The sequence below is a fragment of the Tinamus guttatus genome, unplaced genomic scaffold (assembly GCF_059628265.1).
Source record: "Tinamus guttatus ecotype Peru unplaced genomic scaffold, ASM5962826v1 Tinamus_guttatus_pri_ptg000246l, whole genome shotgun sequence".
Classification (NCBI taxonomy): domain Eukaryota; kingdom Metazoa; phylum Chordata; class Aves; order Tinamiformes; family Tinamidae; genus Tinamus; species Tinamus guttatus.
In genome coordinates this window covers 3,231,095-3,244,456 of record NW_028288780.1, presented here as the reverse complement: position 1 = coordinate 3,244,456, position 13,362 = coordinate 3,231,095, and the positions used below count along the sequence as shown (strand labels likewise).

The 13,362-nt window shown below is 41.1% G+C and overlaps 1 protein-coding gene across 1 annotated transcript; it reads left to right on the top strand.

Moving 5' to 3' along the window:
- The first annotated feature begins 367 nt into the window (after positions 1-367).
- Positions 368-12,100, top strand: LOC104576894 (synaptotagmin-15). Its single transcript, XM_088526459.1, has 8 exons — positions 368-412; positions 4,020-4,218; positions 5,209-5,351; positions 5,881-6,176; positions 7,005-7,175; positions 8,020-8,140; positions 10,446-10,625; positions 11,927-12,100. Exons 1-8 carry the CDS (start codon positions 406-408, stop codon positions 12,061-12,063), a joined length of 1,254 nt encoding a protein of 417 aa, XP_088382585.1. The 5' UTR covers positions 368-405; the 3' UTR covers positions 12,064-12,100.
- The last annotated feature ends 1,262 nt before the right edge of the window (positions 12,101-13,362 follow it).

The following is a 13,362-nucleotide window of genomic DNA, read 5'->3' as shown; positions in this document are numbered from 1 at the left end:
TAAGCTGAGAAATACTCAGTATGCAAACAGTTTAGCTCCGACGCTTTACTGAGCACGCACAGGTGACTGAGAAATGTCAAGGCTCGAGACGCGGCGGCTCGACGGGGCGCTGCTGCCAGCCTCGCTCGCGCGCCCGGCTCTCAGACGGCAGGAGGCCCGTGCTGCGGCTGCAGCTCCGTCCAGGCGCACCTCGCCCGTTCCCTCACGTCGGCGGAGCCGGGACTGCTCTCCGCGCCTGGCGGCTCTGCCCCGCGTGCTCATTTGCCGGGCGGGCGCAGGGGCGGGCTGAGGGCCCTTATAGAGCGGCAGCGGTGGCGGTCGCGGCCCCGCCGGGGATCGCGGGCAGCGGCAGCAGCGAGGGAGCGGGATGGGGCCGCGGCGGTGACCCCGGGAGCCCCAGCACCCATGCCCGGTAAGTGCTGTGGGCCCCCGCACCGCCTCCCCCTTGCATGCAGCCCTGCCCCGAATGCCCCACGCCGTGGGCTCCGCTCGCCCGTCGCCGAGCTCAGACGCTGTTTGTCTGACCCGCTTCTGGAGCCTGCTAAGGAAACACCACTGTGTAACCTGCAGGTCTGCTCCTCGGCTCTGGTTTTTATTCTATGCCTTGAATGCTTTCCCATCACCTAGCAAGCACCTTGCGGAGACAGCAAGCAGCCAGAGTAAAGAGCTTGCTTACCGTCCTCCAAATCATTCAGTTCATACTGCACATATGTTGTAAGTCTGGGCATGTAAACAGGGATTCAAACTTCCAAGGAAGAACTACCTGGGTCCTAACTCCAGAAGGCTTACTGCAGAGGCTAAAACAAGCTTATAAAAATATTGAAACCTAAGCAAGGAGGGATCTATGCCAACGATAACGTGGCAGCCCCTCGTGGTGGACAGCCTCCCCAACAGCCGGCGTGTAAGGCTGCAGCATCCCAGCACCGCTTCATCTCCACATGCCCTGGTTCTGCATCACAGCTGAACACAATCAGCAGCTTTGCCTGATGACAAGGGGTTATTTAATAAATACATGTTTTCTCCTTAGACACAAAAGACTCAATTTATTTCAATAGTTGACTTTATGATTAGCACTGCACTGTGCCCTAAGCTATTATCTCGGTTGCTGATTGACCAGACAGGATGAACTAAAAAGAAATGAGCCAAATTTCCCTTACTCATTAAAGGCAGAGAGCTCTCTTAAAATGAATAAAACTTCACCTATCAACCACCATGTAAAAATAAAAGCAGAATTTGGCCCAATATCAGTAGCTGGGTCAGAAATGTTAGATCATTCTGCAGCTAACATATGCAGTGCTGTAAACACATTAAAAAGAAGGTTGGAGGCTCATCCTCTTCCTCATAAGCCATGGGGACTGTGTACCAGGCATTGAGCTAGAGCACCCCTCATCTTACCATCATTACTGCTAAAAAGGGACAGACTGGTCTCAGGAGTAGAACACAGAACAACTGCTGAGAGCAGTGAAGACTTAGAAATGGAGAGGACAAGTGAAACAGAGAAAAAATCCTGTAGAGCTTGCTTCAACTTTTGTGACCCATGAAATGTTATTTTTTCTTTAACATACCTATGTCAGAATAGAGACTAAAAATCGCCAACCACAGTCATTTGCACTGCTGATACTACACCTGTAGGACGTGCTGCATTAATTTCTATTATGCTCATTTGCACTAAAGCATTTCTCTGAGTCAGGTCTTCTAAAACTGTAAGACCCTGTCAATGTGCAAAGGCATACTTGGGTATGGCCATCAAAACTAGAAGAGAAGAATTAGAATTCAAACAGTCACAAAATCAAGGTATCAATTCTTCCATACTTTCTGAAAAAGAAAAAAACAACTGGCAAGCATTTTACACTTACAGAATTTCCATGCTCAGGACTTAATTTGAATTCACATTTCCTCATATCCCACATTCTTACAAAAGGAAACTAGATTACCAGTTTAGCACAAACAGATTAGCCTCTATATTAGCATTAATCCATAACAAAAGGACACTTGTTTCCTGTTCCTCAGAATAATTGTTCTCATAACAGCCTGGCTAGCTGCTCCTCAGCCCACTCGTGGGCTGCAAGGACCACAATGGCCAGGAGCAAAGTAGTGGGAGCCACAACTGAGCAGAGGACTCGCAGGGAGGCTGCCAGGCCATTTGGGCAGTGAGCTAAAGCAACACGCCTGGAGAGGGGCTGAAAGCCCTGGCTGCTATGAGTGCATCAGAAACAGAAGAGTGAGATATGGTGCTCTGGGGGCACTACGGTGAAGTTAATGCTGGGGCTGCAGTGTTTGCTCAAGTGCTCTGTAGCTGAAGGACATTCCATATCACTGATTGCAACGTGGCAACAGCAAAAAGATCAGTAATACATTTGCAACTTTTGTGCTTCTTATAATCCTATTTAGTAAATTAAATGGCATCAAATTACTATTCTGAGCTCTACTCACACCTAATAATGCTGACTGAATACATTGTGCTTATATTGTCTTTATTTGCTTTGTACTGTTACAAAGACAGATGACTTAACTGTAAGAGCCCTACTAAGCACGAGCAGACAAAAATAAAGGAATAAAGCACAACTGGAGATTTACCTGAGGAGCCATATACATACTACACGTTATTTTCACATAGACAAGCTATTCAGATTCTCAAGCACTTTTACTCATGCTTTACCTTGTACAGGGGAAGAACCCTGGGGTCTATAGTATTTCATATTTTTTCATTTATTGCTAGAACACTTCAAACACTAGAAAAACACCCATTTTCAAACTCCATCAAAATCTGGCTGAAGTTCTTTACAGATTTATTTACTGTTGTTATATGCATAATATAAGCTCGCTTAAGGCAAGATAGATATGTTGTTACTGTAAGCACTGAAAATCCTTACATAAAAGTTTTCAGCAGTGAGTTAAAGGAGGAAACTTCCTTCAGTCTTGGGTATCTCCACAGAATTCGGAGTCTGAAAAAAGAAGCAAAGATAGAAATATAAGAAATAGTTAGAAAATCAAAAAGCAAGAACATTTTAGAGGCACTAAAAGCAGCTGGAGTTCAGTACCTTATTGATAAGGGAGAAAAGTAACAGCTGCAATAGCAATCTCCTCCTTACACTAGGAACACTGCCCAAAAGAAAAGCAGCCCACGTGTCCCTGGAAGGCAGTTTCATAGCCTGCTCGCACCACCTGTTACACGGACCTGGGGCATGAAATGTTAAACCCAGAGCCAGGGAGATTCTGGCCTAAGCCTGCAGCCCCAGGGCTCGGAGGTGGACAAGATCCACCCACGTCCGGCAGCACCAGACACAGGCAGCTGGGTGCCAGGCACAGCTGGACAAGATCCACCCACGTCCGGCAGCACCAGACACAGGCAGCTGGGTGCCAGGCACAGCGCAGAAGCGGCTCCTGCAGCCTCCAGCTCCTGCACACAGATGCCAAAACAAGCCCGGGGTCAACCACCACCCGGGCCTCTCACCAACTGCCTGCCCTTGGCTTGTGAGCGATGAACTGAATAAATAGCTTCAGGAATATGAGGAATTTTGCTAAGTGTCCAGTTTTACTGCTGTGAAACCATCAACAGGCCAATCATACAGAATCTGGTTTTATCTGAAATAATCAAGCTACAGGAAATAGTTTTCTGAGTATGCATAAATTTGTCTTTCCAGATCAGAAAATGTACACACCCTTGGAAAAAAAAAACCCAGAGCTTTGCTTATTCTATTCTTTGCTTCCTATTCCCCATCCCAAATCTCTTGCATTGCAGTCATTGTCAGAGTATCTGAATATTTTCTAATCACTCACTACTGTCATACAGCTTCAGCTGTCGTGCCATGCTATGTCCAAAGACAAAAGTATGCAGGTGGGTAGAATACTTCATTTAAAATTCATTTTTTCATCCATTTTAGAATGTAGGTCAAATAATCTTGTCAATTTTAATATTTTTGTCAATTTGTCTTGCCAATTTTAATATTTTTGCCCCCTGTAAAAATACACAATATTAATCCTGCTATGTTGATTTATGTATTTCTATGTTTGAACAGAACAAGTAATTGCTGTTCTTGGAGGTGTAATAGGAGGAATCCTTCTGTTTGTTCTCATTGGAATTACTGCATATCTACTCTGGAAGAAATTGTGCCTCTTCTCTTCTTATGAAGAGCTTACTAGTCCTGTCTCAACAACACCTGCAAAGGCCCTTTTGCAGAATCAGCCATCTTCTGAAACTCAGCCAAAAGACACAAGGTACCTAATCTTGCTTTGTTTCTTGAGCATAAGCTATTGCCCACTATTTCAACGTGTCAAAGCTCAAATGGGGGACGATCTAAATATGCAGACATAAGGCCCGCAATCATACACAACTCAGTCATGTTTTCTGTCATTCTTTAAGAAAATACTTCTGTTACTATGAATGCAATTTTTTTTTCATAGATCATAGAATCATAGAATGCTTAAGGTTGGAAGGGACCTCTAGAGGTCATCTAGTCCAACCCCCTGCACACGCAGGGTCACCTAGAGCACGTGGCACAGGACTGCGTCCAAGCGGGTTTGAAGATCTCCAGAGAAGGAGACTCCACAACCTCTCTGGGCAGCCTGTTCCAGTGCTCTGTCACCCTCACTGTTAAAAATTTTTTCCTTAAGTTTCTGTGGAACTTTTGGTGCTTCAGTTTGTGGCCATTTCCTCTAGTTCTGTCGGTGGCCACCAGGGAAAAGAGGCCAGCACCAGCACATTTTTTTCTAATTTATACAATTTGCTAGTAAAAGATATTGCCATCATGTGTAATCAGTTCATGGTTAGTTTTATATTATCTAGAAAGAGAGAACCCACAGGCCAGAGTCATTCCTATGAGCCTGAGAATGAAACATCTGAGAACCTGGCAATATGAATTCAGCTCTGAAAGGGGCCACAAAGTTACTGGTGGAGTTCTGGGCTCTCAAACAAAATGTAGCAGTTCATTCTTCCTTCTTTTCCTTTGAAAGGTGATTTCCACAGGAGAAAAAAAGGGCAAAGGGCAAAGTGAGGGAGCATTCTAAAGACAAAGATTGGATCGCCCTAGCTGGACCTTTAGGCACTATACAGATGATACCCTTTATTTTACAACTGTTACAGTTTCTGCTTACTTATCTCTGTATCGCTTTTACAAAACCAAAAGAACCTAAGTATATTGCCCTGTTACCAAGTTTGATTTTCCTATTTAAACTAGAGGAGTCACTAATTGTTGTTGTTCTGAGCAGATCTAGAAGTGTTCCATTTATCATTCCACCCACACTGCATGGGAGAGACTGGATTAACTTGATGAACGAAGAACAGGTTCAACAAGACAGTGACCCCTACGTGATTCCTCAGCCTGGGCCACGGTCATCATTTCATTCCTTGGGTAAGCATTGCAAAAGTGGGACATTTGGAAGGGGAAGTAGATTATTATAAAGTAGGCTTGCTGGGGGCATACCATGCATAGCAGTATAGAGCAAGAGCCCCAGATATTATACAGAATTTTTCTAAGAATTGGGCCAGAATGTAGCCACTCTTTCCATGCAGTGGAAATTCACATCCAGGGACCACAAAGCAGCCTTTCATCCTATTTTTATAGAGGAACAACATGGGGGCTCATGTGAAGTGTCCCACTGTTGCCTCCAGATATAGCAGGACCACTAGCAGATAAGGTTGTTGACTGCAACAGCAAATATCCGGAACTATCAAGGTGCAGTCACAAAAAAAAAGAGAAAGAAAAGAGAAGGTGGAAGCCTACAACTACTCACTCACACTTCAGAGAAGAGGAGTTCAAATCCTGAGATAGATTGTTAGTAAAGAGATTAACATGGTTTTCCTAATACAGCAGTGGTTATGAAAATGCCTGCTACAGTCTTGAGACTAACCTTCTGATGCTTGTTTTGTGTTTTGGGAAGCCGGAGCTTATGTTGTAGGGACCATTAACCCAGAGCTGTACAAGTTTCCTGAAGACCAAAGTGAGACAGATTTTCCTGAGGGCAGCATTGGCCGTCTCTGGTTCTCTGTAGAGTACGAGCAAGAGTCGGAAAGGCTCCTTGTCTCCTTGATTAAAGTCAGAAAGCTGCAGCCTCCTGCTGATTCCTGCAGTCCGTTTGTGAAAATCTACTTGCTGCCAGATGAAAGACGGTACTTGCAGTCCAAAACAAAACGGAAAACCCTCAACCCACAGTTTGATGAAAACTTTGTTTTTCAGGTACTTACTTTTTGATGAAGTAGAATTTTGTTTGCATAGATTGACTTGTCACACCAAACAACTTGTTTTTTGAAAAGGAATAGTTTTCTACACACTTCTACCAAAACACAAAATTGTTTTTCCCAGAAATAAGATTTACTACTGGACCTTGTGGAGATCCTGGGCTAAATAAGTCTGTGGCTACAGGAACTGATCTTACATGTGTGAACTGCACCAAAGATTCCAGGGTTGCTGCCCTGGGAAGAATGAAAACATGAGTCTGAACTAGAGCTGAGCAGCACAGCAGCTCTTGAAGTCAAGGAGCAATCCAGTTTAACCAAGGTTTTCATTGCTTCTAGGTTATTTGCTCTGGAAGCAAGATAGATAGTAGAATGTATTGTACAATATATTTAAGATGTATTGTATAATATTTAAGTAGCTAGGAGCCTGGCTTCCAAGCTCAAGGCCTTATGGTCTCACAGAGAAGCTTTAGAAGTGATGAAGCTTGAAGTTTAAACAACTGAAAGGTGAAATGTTTACAGAAGACTAAGTTTTTGTGTCTACAAATGAAAGCATCATATAATAGTCGTTATGGGTTGAAAAACTGCTCATTCTTCACAGTTCCTAAACTTCACATTTTCCAATTGAGCTAGTTCTATTTTAGCTTGGATCTTTCAATTCCTGCATAACTAAAACTTTAGGCAGATTAAGAAACTGGACTTTAAATAGTCAAAGGAAATCTCCACCTGCCTCTAATGCTTGGAGAAATTCTTCTTTGAAGTCATGTCAGAGTAGAAAAGACTCAGATGCAAATATATTTATTAACATACTTTTCTTCTTCCTGTACAGGTTTCCAGTAAAATGTTATTTCAAAGTACTCTGAAATTCTTGGTTTATCATGTTGATAAGCAGAAGAAGCACCATCTCCTAGGCCAAGTTATTTTTCCATTGAAAAATGAAACTCTAACTGATGACAGCAAAATAGTTATATGGAGGGATTTGGAGAAAGACAACTTGGAGGTAGGCACACCCCAGTCTCCTTCGCATTGAACATCTCTCTTATCTTACAAGTATTGGAGGAATATAGGCGAGGTGGAAAAATTTTGTATCAAATAATAGTACCAAATATAAAAGTATTTGATAAATATTTGGTATAATTCCCATGTTACTAACTCGTAACTCCACAGGCTCCTGGTATAATCAATCTAACTGCTACAAAAACAGTTACTTGAGTTAAAAGGAGACAGTTATATAAGAAATCTCCTATTGTTGTTTCCAATTAGTAAAAAAATTTTAAAAAGCACAAGAGGAAACAGGCATCACTTGTAAAACAAATTACAAAGTTCAGAAAGACAGAAAGAGGCTCCTTATGCGTATTAGTCTGAAGCAAGAAATGAGACTACCATAGCAGGAGAGCAAGGTTTGACTACCACTACACATTAACCCCAAAAGGAGAGAGGAAGCTGACCATTGGTGAATAAAGTAGTAACTCAGATACGCAGGAGGAAGGGAACAGCTGCCTGCATCACTGTTTCAGATCATCTAAACAGCCTGCTTTGGAGGGGTGTTGGGTAAAACTGGGACCTTGACTGGAACAACTTGTTTGCTTAACTAAACATATCTATCCCTGTAAATGAAAAGGAGGGACCAATTCAGAATATCCTGCAAACAAATAGTGACAGTATTTTCAATTGTTTCCATCAAATGTTACAATAGTGTAGGTAAAGGCAATGAAATTCAGTAATGCACTTGAGTGTGGCAGAAACCACTGGTGTCAAGAGACATCTCCTACTCCCCTTAGTCCCCCCATTTGTTTGTCTGAGGGTTTCAGGTATATTTGACTAATGCTCTTCTGCTTCCAAAGCCTCCATCAGAGTATGGTGATATCCAGTTCTCTCTCAGCTACAATGACTACCTGGGCCGCCTCACTGTAGTGGTTCTGAGAGCAAAGGGACTAAAGCTCCAGGGCGAGAGCCATACTGCCAGTAAGTGCAATAACCTTCCTCTCTGCTATCAGCTCCACAATTCCTGTTCTAATTTGCTCCTTCCTCATCTGTCCACCCAAGCTTATAGTCGGTAATTCTCCGTAGAAAAAATAAACATCAGGCTGATTTCATTTGTGTGGAAGCAAACCATAACTTGGCTACGGGGATAACAAAATTAATTGCTCTGTTTTGCTATGCTTTGATTTCGTATCACAATAAATGGTTAGTCCTACACCTTCAGTAAATTTTTTTCCCCTTGATCTCTGTTCTTTTATGCAATGAGCATAAAAGAACCATTATTCTACTGTATTCCAGTCCAAAGCAGGTAGTACTTCAGGCTACAGCTACATTTTAAAAGTTGCCCCAAGGCAAACAATTATGAGGCAAAAACCTGAAGGTAGCTACTGCAGGACAACTGCTCCCATTGAACCACTGCCCTGGGAGAGAGTTGAAATGCAAGAAAATTCCCAATTTAGGGTAATCAGACCTCAGTTAAGGGAAATCACATGACAGTCACATTTTTCATCTGTTAAAGCAGCTAGGGTTTTCCCATCATGCTCATGTCTCCATGGCCTCAGATGTTAAGTGTTGAAACTACCTCAAAATGTTGCTTATCTACACACTCAAAAATTAGAAACAGCAGAAACAGATTGAAAAAACAAGCTTCAAAGTGCACCTGTAGTAGTGATTTTTGGAGGGTTCTGAAACTGAAGAATACAAATGAAACATATAAATGTACAGGTATAAATGTAAATTTCTCTCTGTATGTAGAGAGATGTATGTAGACATTGCTGTCTATGTACAGAGAGATAGAATTATTCTATTTAGGGTAGAATAGTATATTGCAATTTATTCATGCTAATAAGCAGGAATCATGGGCATTCTCTCAAAGGAGATGCCAGAAGACAATTCTGCAGGATACATTACTAGGGATAAAAACAAATGAAAATTGAATACATCGGGAGTCATTTCATTTGATAAAGCCCTTCAAGTATGATGTACAGACCAGACAAGTACTCATAAATCCTAAAGAAAACCTGGAATAGGATGTTTCCTGGAGACAGGGCTCTTTTCTAATGTGACATGAATCTTCAATGGAAGATACAGAGTAAAGGACAGTAAGGAAATATTTTTAGATTAAAACTAGGGAGTTAAATATATTAACTCAAGTAGTAAGCAAGCAAACAATAGCTAAAAATCAGACTGTATACAAGTAGTTTATACAGTAATCCAGAAATAATGCCCAGGTAGCACAGAAAAAGCACCTATTCTGGTAAGCCTGCAACTCGAACAGTAATCCTCCTGGATCTGTGTAAATAAAGTGACATTAACCCAGTGCTGGATCTGTCCTGACACTTCTGATCACTCTTTGCTATACAGATTAACTTTAATGAACTGAATAGCAGGGAGTAATAAACACAGGAGCAGCAGGAAACCTCTTGTTGCACCACTGGAAAAGAATAAGTCTTTAGCTAGTAATTGGTATGAAATTTCTTTCTGCTTGTCACTAAATTTTATAAAGAAGGAAGAAAGAATGGAAAATTTCAGGCTACTCTGGATCTCATCTTCAAACATGCACTGTGTAACAGTACATGTGCTACCTGTCATCTTACCTTCAGGAAGCAAAGCTGTTGTGGTGCTTGTTCTTCCTCCATTTCTTCCCACCATCATTTCCACAGCATTTTCTAGAAAACAAAGAGCAGACTACTTAAAACCATTCTTTCACATCTTTTCCTCTAATTTCTCTCAAAACTCCTTATCAATAGGGCAGGAAAATTCCCTAAAAGACATTGGAGAAACCTTTTGTTTAAGAATTGTTTGAATAGGAGAATGCTATTTCCCCTAAGAAATGCAGTTTTATCAGAAGCTTAACTGATCCAAGGGCAGGCTGTAGCTATAATAGGTGGTTCATCCCTCACAGCCTCCCTTGTATTGGATCAAATGACCATGAGATCAAATATATTAAATTAATACTGATCCAACAAACTAAGGCTTCCAAAAAAAACAAATAAAAATCCCCAGCTCCATCTGATGGAAGACACAAATATGTCATCAAGGAGGCAGAGTAGGAGTAAAATAACTTTTCAGTAACAGCTGAAATTGAGAAATTCCCTTAAATTGGGAAAGGGCAACTTAAGTATTCTGTACTCCCTACTTTGCATTATGCATTACCTTACTGCCTTATATTTCTTGAATCCTCTATGATCTAATGGTGTGATTACTATTTACTCCTAAAAGGCTGAATTTGCCTCTACCTTCTCCTCCCCAGTGTCTCTATTTTTTTTTCCTTTTCTTTTCATCCAAGGTGTATATGTCAAAGTCTCACTAATGAACCATAATAAATTCATCAAAAGTAAAAAGACAGCAGCTGTTCTGGGATCCCTCAATCCAGTGTATAATGAAACCTTCAGCTTCAAGGCAGATCAGACAGACCTGGATACAGCAAGCCTGAGTCTATCTGTGTTCCAGAATATCGACGGAGACAGTAAGATGTATCAATTACTTAAGATGTCATAAATCTGTTACATATTGTAGAGGCATTTTACATCTAACAAATTCACTCCTTTTTGTCAATAATCATTAAACAAATGAACAAAGATTTAGGGTATTTTACAGCTGTTTCCTTAAAGAGGCAGAACAGCTTATTTGCACTAAATGTTTGTCCATCTTCAAAGGCTAAAAAAATTACACAACTAGAACTACATAGACTAGTCACTGTGCATATATTAAAGCAGCTATCCTTTGGTTTCATTTTGGTGACCTAAGAAAACAAGCTCATGCAATTATGTCTGTGAACATTTGTGCTTACAGCTCGCAACTCAATTTTTCAAACAATTAACCATCCTTAACCAAATTTGAAAGAGGAAAAGAAGTTTTAATTATCACAATAGTTCAAGTGATGAGAGAGGAAAGGTATTACAGACATGGCCTATCCCTGGCAAAAATACTGATGCTTGGAGTCTGTTCTTACTAATTGCTGGAAACTCCATTAAGGAGGACTGCTGAGAGCACACCAGAATGCAATGCTTCGGCTAGTCACGAGGCAAACAGCTCTTCCTGCAGTGCAAATATAACCTCAATAATGAAACATTAGTACCCTTCCTTTGGATTCATACTCTTAAGGAATTTCTTTTAGTCTTTTAGATGTTTAGATGAGATTTCAGTTTGTTGTGGGTTTTTGTTTGTTTTTCCCTTTGATGCTTGACAAGGAGTTTAATGGGATTGATAAATGAATCTTTCATCATTTGCACTTGTAGACAACCAAGTGCTTAAGGCAGGTTCAAATTATTTTCCTCATGTGCAGCTGCAAGTTCAGACATCAAGAAATGATCTACTCATTGGCAGAGGGTGGTCAGTGTTAGAATATGAAACAGACACCATGTACTGTGACCCTCAGCTGATGCTCCAGTACTTAGGAATATTCCTTCCCAAGCAAGGGCACTATCTGAATCCTACCAAGGTTGCTGATGCCCAAAACTAGGGCACAGTTCCACAATAAACTTGAGGTACATGGTCTGGCAAATAAAGATATGTGCACCTTAAATTGACTCATTTACAGCACAGGTAGAGTAGGCCTGAACTTACTGCAGTAAGTTTTAATGATGAATTTTAGCATGTAGCTAATAGGCAAACACAAGATTCAGAGCCTATTTCTTGATGAAAACTTGGGTTTGAAAAGAACTTTACGGCTTCTATCTCAGAAATAAAGGTTAACTTTGGTGTTGAGGATTCAGTTGAAGCACAGACAGGTGCTGATCACTAACTCCTTTCTTTTTTTCTCCCCAGAAAGCCAGCTGCTGGGGCGTGTAGTAGTTGGGCCCTTCATGTACACTCGGGGCAAAGAACTAGAGCACTGGAATGAGATGATCGGCAAGCCCAAGGAGCTGGTTAAACGATGGCATGCCCTATGCCACAGCACTTAAGCAGCATCATTCTGAGGGCAAAAGACAACCCTTAAAATGGAACAGCTCTCCATTATTTCATTAAGAGTATAACAAGGTAACATTTTTCTTTCCTCAAACACAAAGAAAAGACCTAGCCCTTGGCAGGCTGCAACTCTTATCTGGCCTCTGTCCAAAATATTTTTCCATTTTAACCAGTACATAACAGAGTAAACAAAGCAGGAAGATATAAATGCTGGATCTCCCAGCATTAGCATTTTGATTAGTGGACACAAAGTGGACACCTATCAGCACCTTTTTGTGTCCCTCAGCAGAGCTTTCTTAAGCAGTAATTCAGTTAGATATTCTCAGATGACCCCAACACACAACGCGTCATTGACACAGAGGGAGAAACAGAAACCTGCCCTCAAGTCACAAATGACTCAAGGCTTGCAGGAGTATTAAGTACTCAGGGAAAGTGCCACTAGGTGTTGGCCCCTTACATGAAAGAGTCTGATCAATTAGCTTAAGACCCTGTGGCATAAATCTGTTTCAGTGGTAGTTTTATTCACTAAGTATTTTTTTCTGTAAAATAATTCAGATAAACCATCTTTAATCAAAATAAGATATAAAAGAGCATTTTCTTGATTGTTCACTGGGGACCTGAACTCTGTGCCTTTCACGCCCTGCAATCATAAACCAGAAAAACAGACTATTGTAGTGGAACATTTTGTACAATTACATTCCAAGAGGATAGTAATCTCTGCAGCTGAAAAAGCTGACTTCCTTTCAAACAGGCTACAACATTAATTCAATATATTAAAAATGAGGCTTCTCTGTGGAGATGACAACACTTTGTTTTGACCATATTGTTGTTGTCCAAAGTGAATACTGTGTATGAGAACATATCTGAAAGGAACTGTAAGTTAACAGACTCCACCTGATCCCCCACATTGGATTTATATGGTACCCTCATCTTGTGTCACTTACCACACCATTGGGTATAGGGAAGTTTGTGCCTTTTACATTTTGTTAAAGCTTATAAAAAACTCAAACTTAATTGTATCTTCTCCAAATGAGTAGTGCCAGTGTCCCCAAACGCAGAACTTTTTCATATTTTCCTCCTACAGGACTACTGCACCTGGTTTGGGAAAAAAGCTATATATAAAATGTATTACTAGCTGCATTACTATGATAAAGCAATTTTAGCAAATACACTGTCTGCACGTATGAATTGCCAAGGATGTTTCAAGAAGTTATGTTTACTAATTTGTGCAGGCAGATACCTGTTATGCACAGTGTCTAATACCACCTCTAAAATAAAAAATGAGGGGGTTCTGT

Bases quoted from the DNA above. Each gene is read 5' to 3' on its own strand.
- LOC104576894 (XM_088526459.1), top strand. The intron at 6,177-7,004 runs GTACTTACTTTT...CTTCCTGTACAG, and splicing joins ATGAAAACTTTGTTTTTCAG to GTTTCCAGTAAAATGTTATT. The intron at 8,141-10,445 runs GTAAGTGCAATA...TTTTCATCCAAG, and splicing joins GGGCGAGAGCCATACTGCCA to GTGTATATGTCAAAGTCTCA.